Source organism: Kogia breviceps, chromosome 3, assembly GCF_026419965.1.
Source record: "Kogia breviceps isolate mKogBre1 chromosome 3, mKogBre1 haplotype 1, whole genome shotgun sequence".
Classification (NCBI taxonomy): Eukaryota; Metazoa; Chordata; class Mammalia; order Artiodactyla; family Physeteridae; genus Kogia; species Kogia breviceps.
Genome location: NC_081312.1, coordinates 75,294,289 through 75,315,342, shown reverse-complemented (window position 1 = coordinate 75,315,342; position 21,054 = coordinate 75,294,289). Strand labels below are relative to the sequence as shown.

Here is a 21,054-nt window from a genome sequence, read left to right as displayed (position 1 = left end):
CAAGATCTGTCCCCAGGCAGAGAAAGGGAGCCCGGAGGTCTGTCCACTAGGCAGGGAGGTTTGGAGATAATCAAGATAAAGAGAGAAGGAGACCACGGGGCATAAAGACCATGGGAGTATAAAGCAGATACATATGGCATGTGTGCCTTTTGTCTGTTTTTCTTTCTAAAGATCAGATTTTTAAAAAACTAAAATGAAGGAAAGAAAACTCAATGGCATTACAAATGTTTTATATCCCTAGAACCATTCGTGGTTCTGGCTCAGGAGAAGTTAATGTCAGACACACCACTGGACCGAGACCACACAAATGGGCAGCCGCCACCACAACCGTGGGACCTGCCTTTTGTACAAAGTTTATATATATATATATATATATTTATATTTATGTACACAGACACAAGGGTATAAAATACAGTGAGAAGGACTCACGTGTGCCCAGCTGGGCTTGAGCCCACAGTTTCCAGAGGCACATGGAAGTGGTGGAGAGAAAAGCAGCCTCCCCTCCATCCTCCCACCCTGGGCTAAAGGAAGGACAACTACACAAAGGAAGATGGAAGATACCTGAAAGGTAGCCCACCTTTCACTGAACTCCCGAATGCCCCTAAGACATCCAAAATGGCTGGCAGGAGAGATCATTCCCACACCTCCCAGCAAGATGTTGAGCCCACAGCAGCAGTTCTGGCCCCAAGCTAAGGTTTAAGGCAGGCTTCCCAACACACGTCTGTGCTATCTTCCAGGGCCCTTGTAGCAGCAAGCCAGCACTTTCAAGGTTCACTCCCTCAAACTCCAAAGTCCTCACAGACCAGAGGTCTTAAAGGTTTTCCGTGACAGATTGTAGGGTAAAGGTACAGGCAGGCAGAGAGCGGTTAGTTCTTTCCGTTAATGCCCTATGGCCTTCTCAATGGGGGAGGAATCAAGGATCAGTAGGAGGTGGTTGGAAAGGGCAAGGAAGGTCATCCCAGGAGATGATAAACAGAGAGAAACAGATGTTCAATGCAAGTGCAGATTCTGTTCTCTTCAACTGGCAGCTTTGCTCACCAGAGTCCATTCCCACTGCGGCTGCGGTGGCAGGAGCTCTTCTAGGTGTCCGAGGGGGTCCCAGTTCCCCCACCGCCAATGTTCACACCCTCAGGATGGTTTGGTCCATAGAATGGAGAGAAGGGGCCATGGAAGGGTAGACGTGGAGAAAGGAGTGGCAGGACCCAGAGGCACAGGGAGGCAGTGGACTGTGCCACTAATTACCTGTGGCATGGAGAAGACGTAAACGGGAAGGCGGAGCTAAGAAAGTAACTGTGAACACTGAAATGAGCTGGGCCTTGACACTCACATGGTTTTGGGGGTAAAGAGGCTGGAAAGCTGGAAGCACTGGGAGGCGATTGCCTGGGAGGCGAGGCTCAGGGCCGGACTCAGAGCTGGAACAAAGAGAGACAAGGGAATTAGCACAGAGCATTCCTGCCTTCCAGGCCCGACCCTTCTCTCCCTTTCCCAAGTCCAAGTCTACCAGTCAAAGCCGCTGGGTTCAGGGCCCCCAAAGGAACTGCTCCATTCAGTTGCAAGGCAGCAGCTTGGGCAGCAGCAGTGGTGGTTGGCAGCTGGATTCCAGAGCCTCAGAGGGAAAGACGAGGTGGGGTTAAGTCCTAACCCTTGATGTAAAATTCAACGCCATGTTCTTCACTCTGCAGAGAAGCCCTACCTTCTGCCAATTTGGCCATGAGCTGCAAACGTCCACCCGCTGATCCCAGATCCAGCTCCTGGTCTCCGTCAGGAAAAGTGATGTCTGTGCCACCATCCAGTCGCTCGGTCACATGGCCAACTCTCATAGGCCGACCAGCAAGCTCAAAGCCATTCAACTGTTCCAGGGCCCGGCGGGCACATTCAGAGTCAGAGAACTACAAGAAACCCAGGCCATTTCAGGTACCTCCTGGCCACAGACATGCTCTCAAAGCCCCACTAATACTCTCTCGTCCTACTGTCCCATGAAAATTGCATGCTCACTGTGGCTCAAACTTTTCTTTCCCAGGGAATGTGACCTAAGATCCCCATGCCCCCAAATGGTTCTCTAAAGAAGACCTTTTCCAGCTGACTCAAAGGCAATCGCTTTTCAATCTTCCAGCTCCACTGAGAACCTAACAGTGCATCATCTGTAGGGAGCCCAGCTGGGCATATCAAATGGAAGTAAGACAGGCTGAGATCCAAGGCTCCTGAGCTTTAATTTCAGCCCTCAGGACTAGTAAGTTTCAGTCCTTAGTCAAGAACCAGGAACGTGGAACTCCAGAGCCCAGCCTCAGGAAGGCACACACCCTGGTACTGAGAGCGAGACTGCACCCCCACTCCTACCCCGCCCCAGTGCTGCTGACTCTGGCCCACTGGCCAGAAGGCCTCTACTCTCTCGTCCCTTTCAGCAGCAGCACTAGCGGCAGCCTGGCATAAAGAGGATTCCCAGTCTGCCGTTTATGTGTCAAGGGTGTTGACCTAAAAGGCAGCAACACAAGGGCAAAAGGGCCCCACAGAAGCCTTTATGCATCTGAGTCACACAGGGAGCTAGAAAAGGTACTTGCCACCATGAACACCACAGCTGGCTTTATTTACTCTGGTATTACCTGTCCTAGGGCCTGGCACGTGGTACTGACAGTTCCTAGGCAGGTGGTATAGGTGGCTTGCTTTTACCAGGTACTTCTGAGATGAGCAATTCCCACGGTAGAACACAACCTACCTCCCCTCTGCCCTGCAGGCAGCTGGGTGTGTGTGTATGCTGCCTGGATTGAGCCCAGAAAATATCAGCTTCTATCAGACTTTGTGGCTGGCAGCCAGTCCTAGCCTGGAGTCACATGGGGCTGGAAGAACCAGTTATGGGAATTGGAAACAATTTTGTTGGAATGTCAAGAAAAGGTGAGACTTGCCCACTATTAGGTGGCCTGTTTTCCCTATAGTGGTATTTAAATATAAAGATATTTCTCAATGGGAAAACTGCTTCAAACTGGGTAGGGCCAGAGAAAAGTATATACCTTCTTATTCCCACCCCATCATGAAAATATACCAATTCTATAAAGCACATCTATAAAGGCCCATACCTAACCTCCATCATGCCCCCAACCTCTTAGCTGCAGCCTGGAATCGTTACTATTACCCAGAGAGCAAGTTGTAGCACCAGGGAAGCTGGTTGACCTCCTGGACACCCCATACCAGTGCCACTGACAGGGTGTAGGAGCAAAGCCATCTCAAGCAATGCACTCATCTCAAGGGGCAGAAGGCTAGTCCAAGCTTCAGGCGCCAGGGTTTATGGGTCATTTAGACAGTTCCTATGGGAGGAGGATGAAGCTAAGCTGCAAAATCAGACAAGTGGACAAACCTAAACTAAAATTTAAAAGTTGAAGACTAGAGACTCACCGTAATAAAACCATAACCTTTAGAGCGGCCTGTATCTGAGTCCTTCATCAGGACAATACTATCAATCTGCAGAATAGAGAAAAATAATCAATAATCTTCTGGCTAAGCCACACCTTTGATCTTTCCTACCCAGACTGTTCTTTTTTTTTTTTTGGCCATGCACAGCATGTGGCATGTGGGATCTTAGTTTCTCAACCAGGGATCGAACCTACGCCCCGTGCAGTGGAAGCATGGAGTCTTAACCACTGGACCGCCAGGGAAGTCCCCCTACCCAGATTGTTCTAAATACCTCTAACTTTCTAACCAACCCATTACATCTCTCCAAATCATTTTTAAAAAGAGACAAAGCCCATCTCTTTCCCAAACACTTCTTCTGACTCATCTTACTTCATCTGGATCCTATTATTTGATTTCATGGTGCCTAATTTGTCTCCTGAACAGTATGAATAGAGATGGAGCCCAACTTTCCCAGCATGGACCCACATGGCCATCGTGAAACACGCAGTGGGTTAATCATGGTCAGACGGAACAAGGAGGTACACTCGCCCTCCCCACTTTTTCCAATTCCCTTCAGAGGTTTCCCTCACTTTTTACTCACTTTGCCAAAGGGCTCAAAGATGCCCCGGAGCATGTCCTCGGTGATATTGAAGTGCAGGGAGCCCACGTAGAGGCGCATTGGTCCACCACTGCCCTTCTGCAGGTTGTTGGCCATGGCTGCCAGTCGGTTTTTCTCAGCCTGGGGAAGGAGGAAATTATGGGTCATGCCCCACACCTACCACCATCAACTCCATCTTCTCATGTCCATTTCTCAGGCTGCTCACCTGTGAGGCCTGTACAATAATAGGCACTCCCAGCAGCCGCTGCCCGGTCAGCCCAATGGCCAGCGGCACAGACTGGATCTCACAGAATTCCACATAGGCAATGCCCTTAGAACGACGTGAGTTCCGATCTGAGATGATACGTACATCTCGAACCTATCCAGGGCAAAAAGGAAATCCTGAGTTGGGCATAAAGGGGGATGGATAGAAGACATGCTTCTCAGAGACAACTAAGAGGGGGAAGAGGGTTACCTTGCCAACAGCCGAGAAAAAGTCCTCCAGGTCTCGAGGCCGAATGCGGGCAGCTAACTGCATACAGAACACTGTGCGGGCATCCCGCTCCTCAGGACTCAGATTATCAACTGGCTCCCTAAAGAGTGACCAAAATCGTCGAGACCCTCCCTCTCAGTACTTGGTCATCATTCTTCAGCTACCCTCAAATACTACACATTCCTATGGTTTGGCCCAAACCGCTTTTTATCCATAACTCACAATCCCTAAAAGAGTGCTCATTGTCAACTCACCTGACTGGGCTCTTCTCCCGGAAATGAGGACTCTTACTGTGTCCATACTTACGCCTACGGAACAGAGAACAACCAAACTGAAAACCGTGTCACCCACCTTTATCCACACTGGCCCAGTGCTGGGTCTTCCACCATGAGAAAACCAGATTACAGCACCTCATCGCACATGCGAATTCTGAGTATCACCCCTCCAGTAACTGGGTCTCCTGCCTATCCCAAAATACGATACAAAGGTGATCTTATAAGCAAAAGGTGGTACCCAGTGGCAAGCGGTGGACTCCTGTAGCGCACACGATCCTCACGACGTCGGTCTCGACTTCGTGACTCACTACTATGTCGACGATCCCAGCTACGGCTGCGGTGATGACGCTGCCGATCTCGACTCCGGCTCCGACTGCTTCTCCGCCTATGATGGTCTCGACTACGACTGTGGACAGCAATGACTATTAAGCTCCTTAAAGAACAAACCAACCTTTCTGGCCTTTGATGTATAGCTTTCCCTGGTACCTTTCCATTTATAATTCTCAAAACCCAAGGGGCCCCAGAATGACTGACCTGCGTTTTCTATCCCTGCTTTTACTATGGCTCCGACTCCTCTTCTTCCTGTGAAAGACAGCATAAACTCTTATTACTGAGGTTTCATTATCTCTCCCAAGGATAAGAAATGACACTAAAGCAAGGGTGAAACAGAAAGCAGTGAAAGACCAAAGCCTAGAAGACAATATGGCAGAAGTTCACAGCAATGACATCAGTTTACACAGAGCCCTGAATGTTGTCAGGCATCTGAAATGGCCATTTTTCCCCCAAAAAACAAGCAAAAGCTCATGTTTCCAAATCAGAGAGCCTCTTGCTATTTTACTCAAGTGAAATACTACATCGACGCTAGGACTGATGCACAAGTCTATCCACAAATCTACACTGGCAAGCGAAGACTAGAAATCATTAACCCAGGTCACCATCATTCCCATGACCCAGTGGAGCCAGTACTAAAAGTCAGAAGTCTTACCAGCAACCACCTCCCTGTTCTGAATGTTTCTATAACGGACACAGTTGCTTCCCTTCCTCAAGTTGCCAACCCGTTTTCCTCAGGCCACACTCACTTGCTTGCCTCCCCACTGGCGCTGCTCCCACTGGTGCCACTGCCACTGCTGCTGGTACGGCTGGTGCTGTTGGTGGTGTTACTAGGGCTCTCCTTTTCAACCTCGTTAGTTTGCTGCTCATCCTGAGGGGTTCGCCAGGAAAATGACACAAGGTACCAGGTGGCAGACACACAGATTCCATTGGGCAAAGAGAGAAGTGGACAAGGAAGAAAGCTTATGAAATCTAAGCTCTCAATCATCTAAACAGTTTCTAAGAACCTGGACCTCCTAACAAAAAGAATAAGAGAAGGAAGGAAGGAAACTACCCAAAAAGAAGAAATCAGATTTTGAAGTCAAACCTTTAGCTACCCCAGCATCTGTTCCACTAATGTCCATTTCCCTGGAGAGTGAGAAATGAGAGTTATGTCTGAGATACACTGACCTTCTACTGTGTCACTGAGAGCTGTGAGCAAAGCACTGGTTCCCACCGCAACTTCATGTCCCCCCCACCCCCAGTTTTTGGGGCCCTTTCTGTAAGCGTGGCCCTTGAGTATTGGCCTCCAGCAGAGCTTACTAAAAGATTATGCCTTTTATGAAAGCCACTGCACATAATAAACGAACAGGGAAAGAAGATTCACAAAACGTTGAAACTGATGATCCACAACTGCTTTTTCTTACCAGCCCAATTCCAAGAGTGAGACAGGGAATCTTACCTCCTCTTTTTTATAGGGAGCCTCCAGCATGGCCTCAATCACTATATCAAAGTCATCGGATGCCATTGTAGCAGATCTGAGGAGAGGACATCAATACTTAAGAACCTCATTTATATTTTTCCTCCCCTTCCAGCACCCCACATTCCCTCCCCCCTCCAAGAAACAGACTTCAGGATATACAGTTCTGTTTCTTGAACTCCAAAGGTACCTTACCCGCTGTTGCTTACCCTAAGTTTATTTTTGCACCTTACAGATCTGAACTAGTTCTGCTTTGTGGCTTAGAAAAGGTCAGGGGTCTAGAAGAAAACTGAATATCTAGGTAGAGACAAAATACAATATAGACCCCGTCCTGTGAAGAGAAAATGTTGGTACTCAAAACTACTATTTACTTTACAACAGACACTTGGCCTCCATTCTACTGTTCAAAATTCTGAATAATTGGTTTAAACTTAAATCGACAAATATTTCCAATAAAATGGTAAGAACACGTGACTAAAAATTAGGAGCAAGACAAAGCAATACCAGAATAATGCAGATTTGTCCTGAGCTTTTCCCCATACCACCACCCAACACAAATAATGACGGGATTCATTATTAAGCATTTTCTGTACAATACCAACCAGAGTTTGGGTAACTCAGAAAGACCATGATTAAGACAGGCTTAACCAGTCCCACTTTGAAGCCTTTCTGTCTAGGAAGGTATAGTAGGACTTCTCGCCTACCCCAAGCTTTCACATCTAGCAATGGTCTTTCCCAAGTCTGTCTACCACAGGTCTATCAAATAAAAAAAAACAGAAGACACCAAACAAAATCAATAGGATAAATTATTCAGAAATTACTGGTCTGAAATTATCAATATACATAACATGGATGAATCTCAAAATAATTATGCTGAGTAGAAGGAAACAGGTAAAAAAAAAAAAGAATACATACTGTATGATTTCACTTACATAAAATTCTAGAAAATGCAAACTAACCTGTAGTGACAGAAAGCAGACCAGTGGTTACCTAGGGATAAGAATAGGTGGGAAGGGGCTAGGATGAAAGGATTATAAAAGGGCATTTTGGAATTTGGGGGGTGATGGTTTCATGGGTGTTAACACAAATCAAAACATATCAAACAGTACACTTTAATGTGTACAGTTTTATTTTATGTCAATTATATCTTAATAAAGCTGAAAAAAACTAATGTAAATACTTTCTATGCAAGGAGGTTAATCATAATTACACTTTCCATATCCTCAAGAGCTTTGTCCTCTTTAAAGCAGCTAATGCATCATCCAATCATGCTGTCTTGGTTGCCCTCAGAATCCAAAGCCTATTTTGATGATTTAATAAAAGTAATCATTACATCAATATCTATCATTTATAATTCCTAATATTGGTAGGCACTATGCTAAACATGTTACAGAGATAAGATTCTTGGAAAGAGCCAACCAATAAAACTTACTTGGAGCCAAATTTAAGGCTTAAAATGGAAACCAAACCAAAATCAAATAGGTGTGTCTAAAAACCAATGAACTCAATCTCTTATACTAACACCTTACATTTATTTAACTATCAATGGTAACATATGTTACAGGCAAATATTGGATCTAATGCACAGATGAGGGACTTCCCTGGTGGTCCAGCGGGTAAGACTCCGTGCTCCCAATGCAGGGGGCCCGGGTTCGATCCCTGGTCAGGGAACTAGATCCCACATGCATGCTGCAAGTAAAAAGCCCATATGCCACAACTAAAGATTCCATGTGCCTGAACTAAGACCTGGCACAGCAGAAAGGAAGGGAGGGAAAGAGGAAGGAAAGAAGGAAGGAAAAAAGATTTTTTAAAATGCACAGATGAAAAAACTGAGGATCTGTGAACTGCCCAAAGTCACAAAGCTCAAATGGAGGAGCTGACCCTTGATCATAAGTCTTCCAACTCTTAAGTCTAATTTTCTAACAGGTTACTGCTCTCTCATATGGTTTATAACTTAAACCCTAAAGGAAATTTTAAAAAGAAAAGTACACAGCTTACCAAAATGTCTATTTTTAAATATATACTGACCTGAAGAATTAATGTTCTGATAGGTGTATCAAAAGAATCAGTCCCATTAGTCACACCTATTGTGTGGCTTACAGATATTCAGCGTGTAACAGGATAAGCTACAAAATATTAGAAACCAGGCTGATTTTAATATATGCTATCTGATTTTAATACATGCCAGCATATATCTTAATATATGCTACTGTGGGAAAAAATGGTTCTAAAAGTGTTTTTGATCTACAAGCTCTGTTCTTTCATTCATTTTGGCTGCCAAATCTATACAAATTTTCTAAGTGTTATAACGCTTCTCCTTTTTACAGTCTGCCTTTAACTCTCCAAATGAAATGCTTCAAGAACTGCTCTTTGTTGAGTGCTAGTACAGCATAGGGATAACAACACCAAAAAAAACTTTCAAATGAACCCCTTCCTATGGAATAAAGTTTTCAGACTTCAGAAACAAATGAATGAATCTATTTAAGCACAGACATATATAACACCACACTTCGAAACCTGCAATCTTGCTGGGTTTAGTCTATCTTTCTAGATGTCCTAAAAACAGAATGTCCCAAACACTATGTGCTTTCACGCTGGGAGTTTTCAAATTCTTTGAGTCCTAACTTATGGGTCAAAGTCCACTCAATCCCATACATTACATAGTGCTTTCTTCCAACCCTGCTTCAAAAACTATGTTAGAGGCCCATAATCACGGCACTACGTGGACCTTGTCATAGCACAGACAAGACCCAAGCCAGCACTTCGGCCCCAATGCCGCGGGGGCAAAGGAGAGTGAAGAACCACTGTCAGCCCCGATCAGGCAGAATTCACCAAACGCTGGAGTCCCAGGGGTGATGGTAGCGCCATCTCCTGGGTCCGGTAACTGAGCTGGGCACAAACATCTCCAAACTGAAGACAGCTTAATTAAGAACAGAAACAATGAGAAAGATAAAAACATTCCCCATGTTGTGTAACAAGCCAAGGCCACGCTTCAAAAAATGGTCCTACAAGTTACCGACTGGCAGCATCTCTGCGAGGGCCAGTGTTCCGATTCTAAAGCCTCGTATGTGGCCCCACTATGCTACTCTACCGCCACAGGATGTGTGGGCAGAATGGCCAACATACTGAACTTGAGTCTTTGAGAGGCTGCAGATTGAGGAAGAAGCCTCAATTCCCTCATCTCTCTCTGAGTGGTGGCACTAGGGGCTTGAAAAAGTATCCCACATGTCCTCTCAGACCGTGGTGGGTCGATGCTCCCTCCACAGTGTGGGACACCCTAAATGTCAGGGATGCGGGGACCTGGAAAGAGATGAGTCATTGGGACCCTTGAAACAGCATCAGCATCGCTAAAGGATGTAAGCCACGAGGGTGCCGATGGACTACAGTTAGGTAGCGAACACTTCCAGCTCAAAGTAAACAAAAAATTTTTTTTATTTTAAAAGTTTGGGCTTCCCTGGTGGCGCAATGGTTGAGAGTCCGCCTGCCGATGCAGGGAACACGGGTTCGTGCCCCGGTCCGGGAAGATCCCATATGCCGCGGAGCGGCTGGGCCCGCGAACCATGGCCGCTGAGCCTGCGCGTCCGGAGCCTGTGCTCCGCAACGGGAGAGGCCACGACCGTGAGAGGCCCGCGTACCGCAAAAAAAAAAAAAAAAAAAAAAAAAAAAGTTTGCCCAATTCTGCTCTTGACACCATTTTCTGCCTGTGACGTCAGGGGGAGGCGCCGTGCGGCAACGTCACGCATAGGTGACGTTTCGGGGGGGGACCCGGTTTCGGGGTTTCTTACCAGTTCCGGGTCCCCGCAGGGGGGGAGTCCCGGTTCCCTCCGTTCCTTTGGGTGTGTCGGGGGACGCGAACCACGGCTCCCTTCCAGAGACTCAGCAGTAAGAGCCCCACTACAACCGGAGCTGCTCCTCTTCCCGCAAAATGGCGGCAGCTCCGCTACCTTCCAGAACCTTCCCCAATCTGCGCAGGCGCCGAAACATTCAGGCGGCGGAATAAATCTCACGGGTTTCGCGGCAACACTCCAATGTACAGATTTTCATTGGCTACAATCCTGAGCATGGGTGGAGCCAAGCTCAAAGGTCTCTTAGCAACCATCAAGTTCCCATTAATTGGCTAATCTTTCCAAGACTCAGGGAAAGCAGAAGGGTCCTTAGGTAGCCGCCTATCGCTCTCTCATTGGGTAAATGACTTGCGGAAGGCGGGGCAACCGGGCAAAGCACTGGAGAAAAGGACCCTCTGGCTCGCTCCTGGCTCTTATGTAGACTAGGCTAACAGCGCGCAGGAGCCTATTGACGTCTTTGGCCGTCCCCACTCAGATTTGCCGAGGAGCTCACGTCAGGCTTCTCTGGGACAGCTTTCTGGAGAGCAACTGCATTTGCTTCCCGTGGGGAGGTATGCTGGCCTGCACATCCCCATTCTGTCATACAACCCTCCCAACCGCTGCCTCGTTTCCTCGGCGCTTGGATCTCACGAGACTGTCACAGATTTGTCTTCTTCCGCATTCTGCCTGGTTCTACAGCTCACATACCTTCAGTTCAAATCAGTGCCCCACACACTTCCCACCGCAAGGGTAAACTTGAGGCAGTTTCTCAGGTGACTCTGGGTGCAGCAGTACTCAGCCCTCGAACCAGAAAGAAGGAACTGATGTCCACCCTCACGTTGCAACGTCTTCCAGAACCCCCAGAGCCTTCAGCTGCCTAATACAGCTGCCAGAAAGTTAGCTGGTTATATAACATGGAGAGGGCCATAGAGTCACAGGAATCATGTTGAGTCCTGATTTGAATACCAACTTTATATCATTGTACCAATTCAAATTCCTCTTATGTAAAATGTAGAATTAGACTAGATTATCTCCTAGGACTTCAAACTCTAATCCTATGATTTTATTCTAACAAAGTAAGTGGCTTCTTGCTGGCGAAACCTGGATGACTTCCAGTTTCTCTCCCAAGAGGTAACAGAGGAGCTGGCAGTACAGCAGCTCAGGAGGGTGGAAGGGAAGCTGGCTTCACTCACTACCCTATCTTTCTCCATGGCAACAAACGCTATGCCTCCTCCCCCAGACAAGAGCCTAATCACAAGTCCTAATGGACAACAACTCTCTGTAGCTGGTCAGAAAGGCCTACAATTGGGAGTCCAAGAGTCACCACTAAGCTTCTTAAATAGGAAATAAAGCTAGACCCCTTCAGATCTAAGAGCATAGATCTGAATATGTGTAAGTAATGGGTGGAGAAGCAGAGGCAGGGGGCAGCAGAGTTGGAGCAGGAAAGGCCATAACCTCACTTTATTTGTATTTCCTCCTTACACAAAATCATCAAAATAGGAACAGAGATGGGCAGACAAAAGAGCTGAAAAGTTGTTCAATCCACATGTTCTTGGGGCTATCCCAGGGAGCACTTGAGGCTGAGTGCCTGTTGGAGTAGCCGCAGATCCAACATGAATTCCTCATGCCCTGGCCTGAAGTCTTCACAGATTGGTGGCGTGAGCCCTGTAATTCTCATCCTTTGCCCATCTTGACGTAAGGCAGGAAAGTGGACTGAAATGCTCCTCTCTGATGGGCAAGGCAAATCAGAGCCCATGGTGTACTGCACCTTCTGTGCTACAGGAGCAGAACCTGAAGCTGCTTCCAAGGCTCTAGACACCTGCAGGCAGGGCTAGAGGCCAATGGTGTAAGAGCGGCCTGTGGGGTTGTGAATAGCAGAACACACTGGTGCTGTCACAGCCCACTCATACCACACCTTCTTGGAATTGCTGCATCGCCAGAAACGCACACAGATGGTCTGGCCTTCACGCACGGTAATGGGCTGCTGTAAGAAGAAAGACATGGAGGTTCAGGGTGGAGCTAATGAATTTTATATGGCAATGTACTACACTAGGTGTGGAGATAAAATGATCAAACGACGTTCCAACCCTCGTGAGGTTTATTTGAAGTCTATCAGAACAAATAATCAGAAATGAACAGACACTGAACAAATAATCAAAAGTGGGATGAACACTGTGAACAGGGATAGGGTGCTATGAAAACACCTATGAAAGATAACACTAACCTAGTCTACAAGGTCAGGGAAAATTATCTGACAATTAGAATGTTTAATGAGACTTGGAAGATAAGTCAGCTGAGTCAAGAAATGAGCCAAGAACTTTACAGGCAGAGGACAAAGGTGTGAAACCCCGAGGCAGGAAAGAACATGGGGCATTAGAGGAACCAAAAGAAGGTCCATAGGACTGACGCAATGTAATCAAAGGACAGTGGCTGAAAAGGCAGGCGAAAACTAGATCACACCAAGTCTAACAAAGATTTAAGACCTTATTGTAGGGCAGTAGAAAGACATTGAAGGGTTTTAGAAGCAGGAGAGATATAGGATCAGATTCATGTTTTTAAAAGATGACTCTTGCTCCAGGTAGAGAATGGACAGAAGAACAGCCAGAGTAGACGTGGGAAGCCAGGTGGAAGGCCCCTGCACATATCCCAACATCTACAACAGGATCCAAGAGCATGTGAGAGCAGTAGAATAGTCACAGACAAGCATCATCCTGGGAGAAGGGAAGGGGCAGAACACCAATGACAAAAGTTACTCTTTAACCCAAGGAGCCTTAAAGTTGTTTCCTACCTTAATGGGGAAGAGGATGGGAAACCATGAAAACATCCCAGGAGAGTGAGTCTCTGGACGTATACCTAAGTGGACAAAGTAATTTTAAAAATTGAGTATAACTGATTCACTTTGCTGTACACCTGAAACTAACACAACATTGTAAATCAACTATACTCCAATAAAAATTTTAAAAATTAAAAATTAAAAAAAAATTGAGGTCTCCATGACTCTACTTTTTTCTAGACTCTCCTAGACTGAGGAGAATCTCTTCTGTGAACACAGAAGCAAGTAATCAAAGAGCCCCATTCACTGATTCCTAGGTTCCCTGTGACTCTAAATGAAACATGTACATACGCTACCTGAAACATGTATGCTGCCCAGGTATCATACTCTTATACTCCCCATCTACTGCCCTAGACACTCACTCAGAGTGATGTCCTGATAAAGCACAGTCTCAAAGTAGCCTGCAAAGCCATGCAGTACTGTGTTCACCTCCACGGGAAACTCCAAGGTGCAGTACCGGTTGTTGTCAATCATAGGATCTGTCAATCATAGGAAGAGCAGTGAGGGTGATGAGCGGCCAGAAACCCTAGACAACTTGGTAAAGCATGAGCAGGAACCAGGAAAGGAAGCCTTGATAGAGACCAGATAGAGCAGACTCAGGACAGCAAGGGAAGAAACCAGGAGGGGGAGCTCTCACCCAACCAGTCAGAGGACAGCCATGCAGGAACCCACCTCTGTTGGGATGGCTGAAGGTAAAACAGGGCTGGGGTGCAGACAGCTGGTGGAAATTGTGCAGCCGTACCACATAAGGCATTTCAAACTGGGCCTGTCCCGAGAGAGAACAAGATATGGAGAAGACAGGCAAGAGCTACCTAGTTCCCCAGGGAATGCAGCTCAAGCTTTAGGGACATAGACAAAGATAAAAACACAGGGACTTCCCTGATGATCCAGTGCCTAAGACTGCGCTCCCAATGTAGGGCCCGGGTTCCATCCCTGGTCAGGGAACTAGATCCCACATGCCGCAACTGAAGATCCCAGCACGCGGCAACGAAGATACCATGTGCCGCAACTAAGACCCGACGCAGCCAAATAAATAAATTTTTTTTTTTTAAAAAGAAAAAGATAAAAACATAGTTTCACTTCAGTCGCTTTCCCATATCCCCAACTCATTCACCTCTTCATCTTCTCCAGTGGAAGAAAACACTTATGCTGACAGAGAAAAAGGAAAGGACTAAAGGGAAAAGAGTCCTCCAGAAGACAGTAGCTCTTTACCTCAGGGTCGCGGTCCTTTTCCCGACAGGCTCGGACCTCATTGTACAGCTTGGAGGAGGAGATGGGAGCTAGAAAGGAGGTGTACTCCCCAGGGATGCTCACACCATCATCTGCAGAGCAGGAGAGTCACATTACTTCCCAAGGGATGGAAATGGTGCATCTGTACTGAAAGCCCAGACCTCCCATATCAAAATAGACCCAGGCAGCTCCATGCTATCACATTCCCAGGCCAACCTGCTCCTAACTCCTGCCCTGGGGGATTCTACTTCTAGGTTAATTTAGAGTCACACAAGAGTAAAACTGGAAGGAACCCAAGGTATTTTAATCTAGTGGTTCTTAACTTTCTTTCCTTTAAGATCCTGATGAAAGCTAAGCCCAAAGTACATATGTCAGCTCAGGGAGTCCAGAGATCTCAGATTAACAGTCTCTGCTCTGGTCTACTCCCTTCATTTTACAGATGTGAATACCGAGATTCAGAGAAATTGCTTCATTTGCTAAGTGCACTGACCCAAGTCTGCTCTGCCTTCCCTAAACTTTGTAACCTCCTCTAGGCTGCTGCCACACCCATCCCTCCCCAGTCTTGTCCAGCGTTCCCAGTTGACAATCCAATCCCCTTACATAGTACACCCCAGCCTGGAGGCACCTTTTAGGAAGTGCTGGGCTCCATCCAGGCACTCCGGTGACAGCTCATTATCAGCGAAGGACCCCAGAAGCTCACTGACAATGATATCCGCTTTTTCTGGAGCCACCCATTCCCGCATGTCCGATGAGACTACTGTCACCTGGCTTCCCCATTCTTCAAACTGCCAGTTCTCCAGCCTAAAACAGAGATGATATAAGTGAGGATAAGATAAGAAAAACTGACACTGGGGACAAACTTCCCAGCAAAACAGGTTGCTACTCACGTCACCACAGCATTTGGGTTCTTCTCCACAGCATACAGCTTTACCCGTCGGTCAGCCTGCTTGGCTGCCCGCAGGGAAGCGTTCACCAGGGGCCCCCGGCCTGCTCCCAGAACCATCAGCACTCTAAGAAAGAGGGAGGAGTCAAGCTGACTCTGCATGTAGAGAGGCAGGCGTGCAAATCTCTGGAATCATGGGGAGAGCACTCACTGGACATTGGTGTCCTTCTCTTCCTCTGGCACTCGGTCTAACAGACATTTATAGATGGCCTGGGGGAACAAGGGAAGACCTCATGGCTATAATGCCATCCTCACCCAGGTCATCCCGGCCCTGTGCTTGACCCCATCTGGGACCCACACTGTACCTGCTGGTATTGAGAGTATTTGATAGGGTCCTTTTCAAACACTTCGTATGTCTGAGATTCCAGATTATCCATCAGTGGCTGATGAATGAGAGGAAAAAAGCAAAGTAACTTAGCCAGTTTCTGGCAAGGACAATGCACCAGAATACCAAAACCTTCCCACTGCCTCCTGAGCTTTGGTAGGATTTTAGGGCACCTGCTCTCAAGAGACATTTCCTCCCCCCACCTCCCTCCTCTCAGTGTACTCCAGACCCACCTGGAGTGGGGACTGCAGGTAGTCTTCATAGCCCTTGGCAAAGAGTTCGTAGGCATTGGGTGGAGGTCGATTCTGGCTCAAGTATTCCAAGTACTGGAGGTAGGAGCAAAACTCTTTCTCTGAGTGGTGGTTGGTACCTGTGATGATGAATTGCACCTCCAACTGTGAGAATAAGTCAGACCATCAGACACAGTCCTTGTACCAAGAGGATATTATTATGGTTTATGGCCAAAGAGCTCTAGCATAAAATAAGGCCCAGATCACCAAATACCAACAAAATCATCAAGAGCCCTCCTATGCCACATAAGCATCAAACTGGCTCAAGAGGCCCATGGATTGTTGCTATAACTTTTTTTAAAAAATTTATTTATTTATTTTTGGCTGCGCTGGGTCTTTGTTGCTGTGCACGGCTTTCTCTAGCTGCAGGGAGCCGGGGCTACTCCTCATTGCAGTTCACGGGTTCTTCCTTGCAGTGGCTTCTCTTGTTGCGGAGAACAGGCTCTAGGCGTGCAGGCTTCAGTAGCTGTGGCGCATGGGCTCAGTAGTTGTGGCTCTCGGGCTCTAGAGTGCAGGCTCAGTAGTTGTGGCGCACGGGCTTAGCTGCTCCGCAGCATGTGGGATATTCCCGGACCAGGGATTGAACCCATGTTCCCTGCATTGGCGGGAGGATTCTTAACCACTGCACCACCAGGGAAGCCCCGTTGCTGTAACTTCTTAAATGAAACTTTCTGCAAAGTTTTCATGAGATCTGGTTCCTTTTGAAATATTTCTGGGGCCTCTACTGCTATTTGCCTTTTTGCTTTCAAGACCCCCAACTTTGCCGAAATTGCTCTCCAGAAACTAGAGAGGAAAAGAACCCCACAGAGGGAAAAGACAAAAAAAACAAAGAACACCCCATCATACATATGTGAATAAGGCAAAAGGATTAGCTGCATCACCTTTAGAACCCTTCTACTACACACCTTGAGGAGTCGGAAGATCAGCCTCTGGTGCATCTTAGAAAGAACAGGAAATCCCTTCTTATTGGTCAGGAAAATGCTGGTGGGGAGAACGGCTGCTTTGATGGGCTCCCCAAGCCAACGATCAATGACATGATTAGATGGGAGGTCAGCACCAATTTCGAGAGCTACACAAGGGAAAAGAAAGACCTGTCAATCACTGATAGGCCAGAAGCCTTTCCTTGCTCTTTTGTGCAAGATCTGTCTACTCCTTAAGAGCAAGGCAGACCTGAGGCACAGAGAAAGTAGCAAAACTGCCCAGCAGCCAAGTATACATGAGACCCCTGATTTTTGGTCACAGAAGGTCAGAGAATGATAACCTATTCCAGGATATTTGTGGACTTACCCACCGCAATCCTCTTGCTATAATCACACAAAGTCCGAAAGTTGTGCCACCTGTCCAGAGTCAAATACAGAAAAATACAGTCAAATACATATGGCCCACCTATCACCATACCTCAAGGAGACCTTCCTACAGGTTCCACTCTGTACTTCCCTCCACCCTAGCCTTTTGCTGGTACAGCAGCAAAAGGAGACATACCACATCCATGTCTTCTCCTCTCCACTGTACTCCTCTGTGTGTGAAGTTGGCGCATTCTCAATTATATCATCTCTCAGGTCCTCTGGTGCCACCAATGGCACCCGCATCCAGAACTGCACATGAACAATAAATAGGTTCTGTACCCTATTTAGAACTGTTTTGAACTCATTGGGTCCAGAAAGCTTCCTTCAACTAAAAAGATCTTGATCCAGATTTCAAATTACTCCCTTTATATGCTTTTCCCAATTTGTGATTATATGTATGTGTACACGTATCTTGTGCATATCCTTAAGTAAGTATCTACCTTGTTTTCTATTTCACTACAAGTTGCTGGAAGTAATTGAATATTCTATATATTTTATAACTCTCTGCTTATCACTTTTAGTTGTGGGTAGGCAGTACTGACTGACATTTCAATTCTGCCAAATCCACCTTCTACTGAATGGCTAGGAACAAGAAGATACTTAGCACAGCCTGACTACCATAATATGCAGCGGGAAAGGAGGCCCTCAGCCATACCATGGAGGAGTGGTGGCCAGTGTGGATGTGGTTGGTCAAAACTCTCGCCAAGTTTGTGTTATCTTCCTGATTTAGGGGCAGCAGGAAAGCTGGAAGACCCAAATATGCCCCAAAATTCAGCTCCTGTAACATAGCCTGGAATGGAGATCAAGAGAAAAAAGTTAAGAGCTAGCAATTCAAATAGCTTTAACTGCATTATATTAGATTTACTAAGTTATGGAGGGGGAAAACACTACTCTCCCCATCCAGCTTGTTTACAGACCTGATCTTTAAAAAGATTCATTGAAGAGGTCAGTCTTACCGCCTCGGAGTTCCTGCGGATCTTTTCCACTTTTGAGTCTGGACGAATCCATGGAGAAAGCTTTCCCACAATTAGTGTATTCCAGTCTGCACTCCCCCACCCAGGAAAGACAAAGACTGAATGAGGTTTAGAACTTTACTTATTCAATTTCTAGTTCTTAACGGGGACTAGAGAGTTAGAGATGAGAGACAGACTTTTTCTATCACAGATACAGGACAGGAGAGCCTGACGCAGAATAGGGAACTAAGGCTTTTAGCAGGTAAGCAAGGAGAGAACAAGAGTTATCTATATCCCGGGGGGGAACCAATACATCCAAGTCAAGAAAGGAAGAGAAGGAAGGCACTGATAAAGCATAAGTTGTTATTGCCTCTAATAATTAAGGGGCATGTGGGATGGTCCCTACCCCTTCCTGACAGCAGTAGGTCTGATCGTGTCTGGGGGCCCGGCCGATTCTTAGCAGGTTCCTGAGTGAACTCCCTCTTGAAACGCGGGTGGAACACAGGCATGCAGAGGAAATCAAACCTACAACCGCGACAGACCCAGAATTGTCATGTAAAGACAGCAGCAGTGCCCAGACATCCAAGCAATTGGACTAGGCTATCTTGATTCTGCACAACCCTTTCAGCTGCCATCAGTCACCCGACTGCACTGCTGAATTCAGCCCACCTTGGGGCATATCACTTCTGCTGCACTGTGCCTCAATTTCTCCCCGGAACACAGCCATGGAAAAGATGAGTAAAGAGAAACGATGAAAATCCACACCACGTGGACTTTCTATTCTGCTGTCACTGGTTTTCCAAGACTGTCACATCCAGATCTGCACCAGTACCGCACAAGTTTCCCCCCTCAAGGTTTTTCTCTCCTCTCCCTAGCCCCCTAACTCTTACACTCTCAGACGATAATATCGCTCTGCATGACCCTGGAGGTCTGTACGCCCCCTGTGTGAGTTCATCTGATAACTCCCCTGACTTTGGGGTTCAGTGACCCCCACACCCCCAACAAGTCTTTTTTCCTCTCTCTCCCGCTCCAGGGCCCGAGGCTTCTCCCCTCCAAGGACTAATGGTTTCCCCCCGCCCTCGTCGTATCCACTCCGACCCCCTCACCCCTGCCTCTCGGGAATGACTGGTCTGCGCCTCTCTGTCCCCGAGTTCGGACCCCGCATTCCGCTCTCAGAGGTCCAGGCCCTCACCCCTGCTTGGCCACAGCCCCCAGTGTGTCAGCTATTTCGGGGACGCAATTCAGGTCCCTCCCGCTGGACACGCGACTTCCACTGGCACCGCCGACCGCCATCGCCGCCATCTTTTCCCTCGCGCTGTCCACGCCGAGATTCCCTGACACTAGCAGCCAATCACAAAGCCGAAAAAAAGCCCCCCAAAGGCGGGACGAGTCTCCCTAACAACCAAAGCGTCTTCCACGGCTCCGGAGCTGGAGGAGGAGGGGGTGGGGAGTGGCTCTTCCCGCCAATCCGCGGGCTGCATAGTGACGTACGGCGTGGCTCCGGAAGAGTCACCAATCTCAGGGTCTGGTTCTTGACGAACTTCAATCTCCCATAATGCTCTGTGTACTCGTAGAATTCCGTTAAGAGACTACACGTCCCATGAAACCCTGCAGTATAAAACCCTGCAGTATAAGCTTGAAGTATCATCATTGAGACCTGTAGGGTTGTCTCAGGGCCAGTGGCGCAATGGATAACGCGTCTGACTACGGATCAGAAGATTCCAGGTTCGACTCCTGGCTGGCTCGATGGGGCAGGTGTGTTACCTTTATTGCAATACGGCCATAAGCAGTATTTTGAAAGTCTCCCCTCCTTTCTTTTTTAAAATTTCCTTTTTAAAAATTTCCTCATTATCTTTGAGATCTTAATTTTATTGCGTTTTGCAGCCATTTTATGTCAGCTTTTCCCCTTACCGAATTCAAAGGTGGTTCTTGTGTCACTACTTAGGTCCATCCGAATCCTGAGAAAACCAGGGTGATGGCTGGGGTCTTTGTATGGGCCTTAGTATATTTTTAAATAGATTGTGGCAATTCAGCCACTAAGTCTTTGTGATTCTATATCTCAAACACAAAAAAAGTAAACAAACACCTAAACACACACACACTGAGGATAGAGAAAAGGAATTCATGGTGAGGAAATACAGTGAGGAGAGAGGAGTAATGAACTGCCTGGTGGAGGCCTAAGAGACCCTCTACATTTTCCTTTGTGAATGCCTGCTCCAGGGGTGGAAAAGAAGGAAAGGAAAGCAAAGAAAGACATAGAAAGGGAATACCTGAAGGCAGGGATGCCAGAAATGCTGAGGACCTGGCAGCAGGGTTGGAAACAGAGCACAATACAAAAGGCCCGAGGCAGGAGGCATTGACAGAATTTAGGGACAGACTGACAGGGAACGTGATAAAGGGAAGTCTGTGGGTGATAACCCAGGGTTCTGGCCTCTGTAGAAGCTGGTTTAGGGAGAATCAGGGTTTGGGTTTGAAAATGCTGAATTGGACGTCTAGGGGGCGCTGTGTAATAGAGAGTTGGATGAACAGTAATCTGAGCCAGACAAGATTTGGAAATCGCCGGAAGAGAGGTAGTGACTGAAGCCATGAGACTGAATGAGATCACCGTAGCCCCTAGGGGACCAGAGTTCTGAGAAATACGGAACGGGTGGATAGCATGAGCTATAAGGAGCCCGGGTGCAATGTAAGTGCCCCCAAAGGATGAAGATTAGAAAGCTAAAGAAGAAAATGCCTATGAAGCCTAAGAGAGTTGGAGGTGATTTTGTCCATCT

The 21,054-nt window shown here is 47.1% G+C and overlaps 2 protein-coding genes and 1 non-coding gene across 9 annotated transcripts; 1 reads left to right on the top strand and 2 right to left on the bottom strand.

Annotated features, from left to right (window-relative positions):
• Nucleotides 1-213: 213 nt before the first annotated feature.
• RBM23 (RNA binding motif protein 23) lies at nt 214-10,562 on the bottom strand. 6 transcript variants are annotated; one of them, XM_067028785.1, is made up of 15 exons: nt 10,325-10,547; nt 7,499-7,839; nt 6,522-6,597; nt 5,830-5,951; nt 5,285-5,332; nt 4,989-5,156; nt 4,730-4,783; nt 4,458-4,575; nt 4,209-4,361; nt 3,986-4,123; nt 3,388-3,453; nt 1,694-1,889; nt 1,502-1,606; nt 1,328-1,412; nt 214-1,242 (listed from the first exon to the last, which is right to left on the bottom strand). In XM_067028785.1, the coding sequence occupies exons 2-15, from the start codon at nt 7,582-7,584 to the stop codon at nt 1,239-1,241; spliced, it is 1,419 nt and encodes a 472-aa protein (XP_066884886.1). In that variant the 5' UTR covers nt 7,585-7,839; nt 10,325-10,547; the 3' UTR covers nt 214-1,238. The 6 variants fall into 6 exon arrangements, 5 of the variants coding, with proteins under 5 accessions (XP_066884886.1, XP_066884888.1, XP_066884889.1 ...); XM_067028787.1 differs by having other exon boundaries at nt 214-1,412; nt 7,499-7,529; nt 10,325-10,546; XM_067028788.1 differs by lacking the exon at nt 7,499-7,839 and having other exon boundaries at nt 10,325-10,543.
• A 1,234-nt stretch (nt 10,563-11,796) lies between these two features.
• Nucleotides 11,797-19,808, bottom strand: PRMT5 (protein arginine methyltransferase 5). 2 transcript variants are annotated; one of them, XM_059058716.2, is made up of 17 exons: nt 19,476-19,808; nt 18,690-18,808; nt 18,287-18,372; nt 17,986-18,120; nt 17,467-17,579; nt 17,272-17,321; nt 16,890-17,053; nt 15,928-16,089; nt 15,675-15,752; nt 15,521-15,579; nt 15,314-15,436; nt 15,052-15,227; nt 14,409-14,518; nt 13,869-13,962; nt 13,559-13,675; nt 13,152-13,216; nt 11,797-12,347 (listed from the first exon to the last, which is right to left on the bottom strand). In XM_059058716.2, exons 1-17 carry the CDS (start codon nt 19,583-19,585, stop codon nt 12,195-12,197), a joined length of 1,914 nt encoding a protein of 637 aa, XP_058914699.1. In that variant the 5' UTR covers nt 19,586-19,808; the 3' UTR covers nt 11,797-12,194. The 2 variants fall into 2 exon arrangements, with proteins under 2 accessions (XP_058914699.1, XP_066884883.1); XM_067028782.1 differs by having other exon boundaries at nt 19,390-19,617.
• A 148-nt stretch (nt 19,809-19,956) lies between these two features.
• On the top strand, nt 19,957-20,029 carry TRNAR-ACG (transfer RNA arginine (anticodon ACG)). The gene has a single exon. It is a non-coding gene; the product is annotated as a tRNA-Arg (tRNA).
• The last annotated feature ends 1,025 nt before the right edge of the window (nt 20,030-21,054 follow it).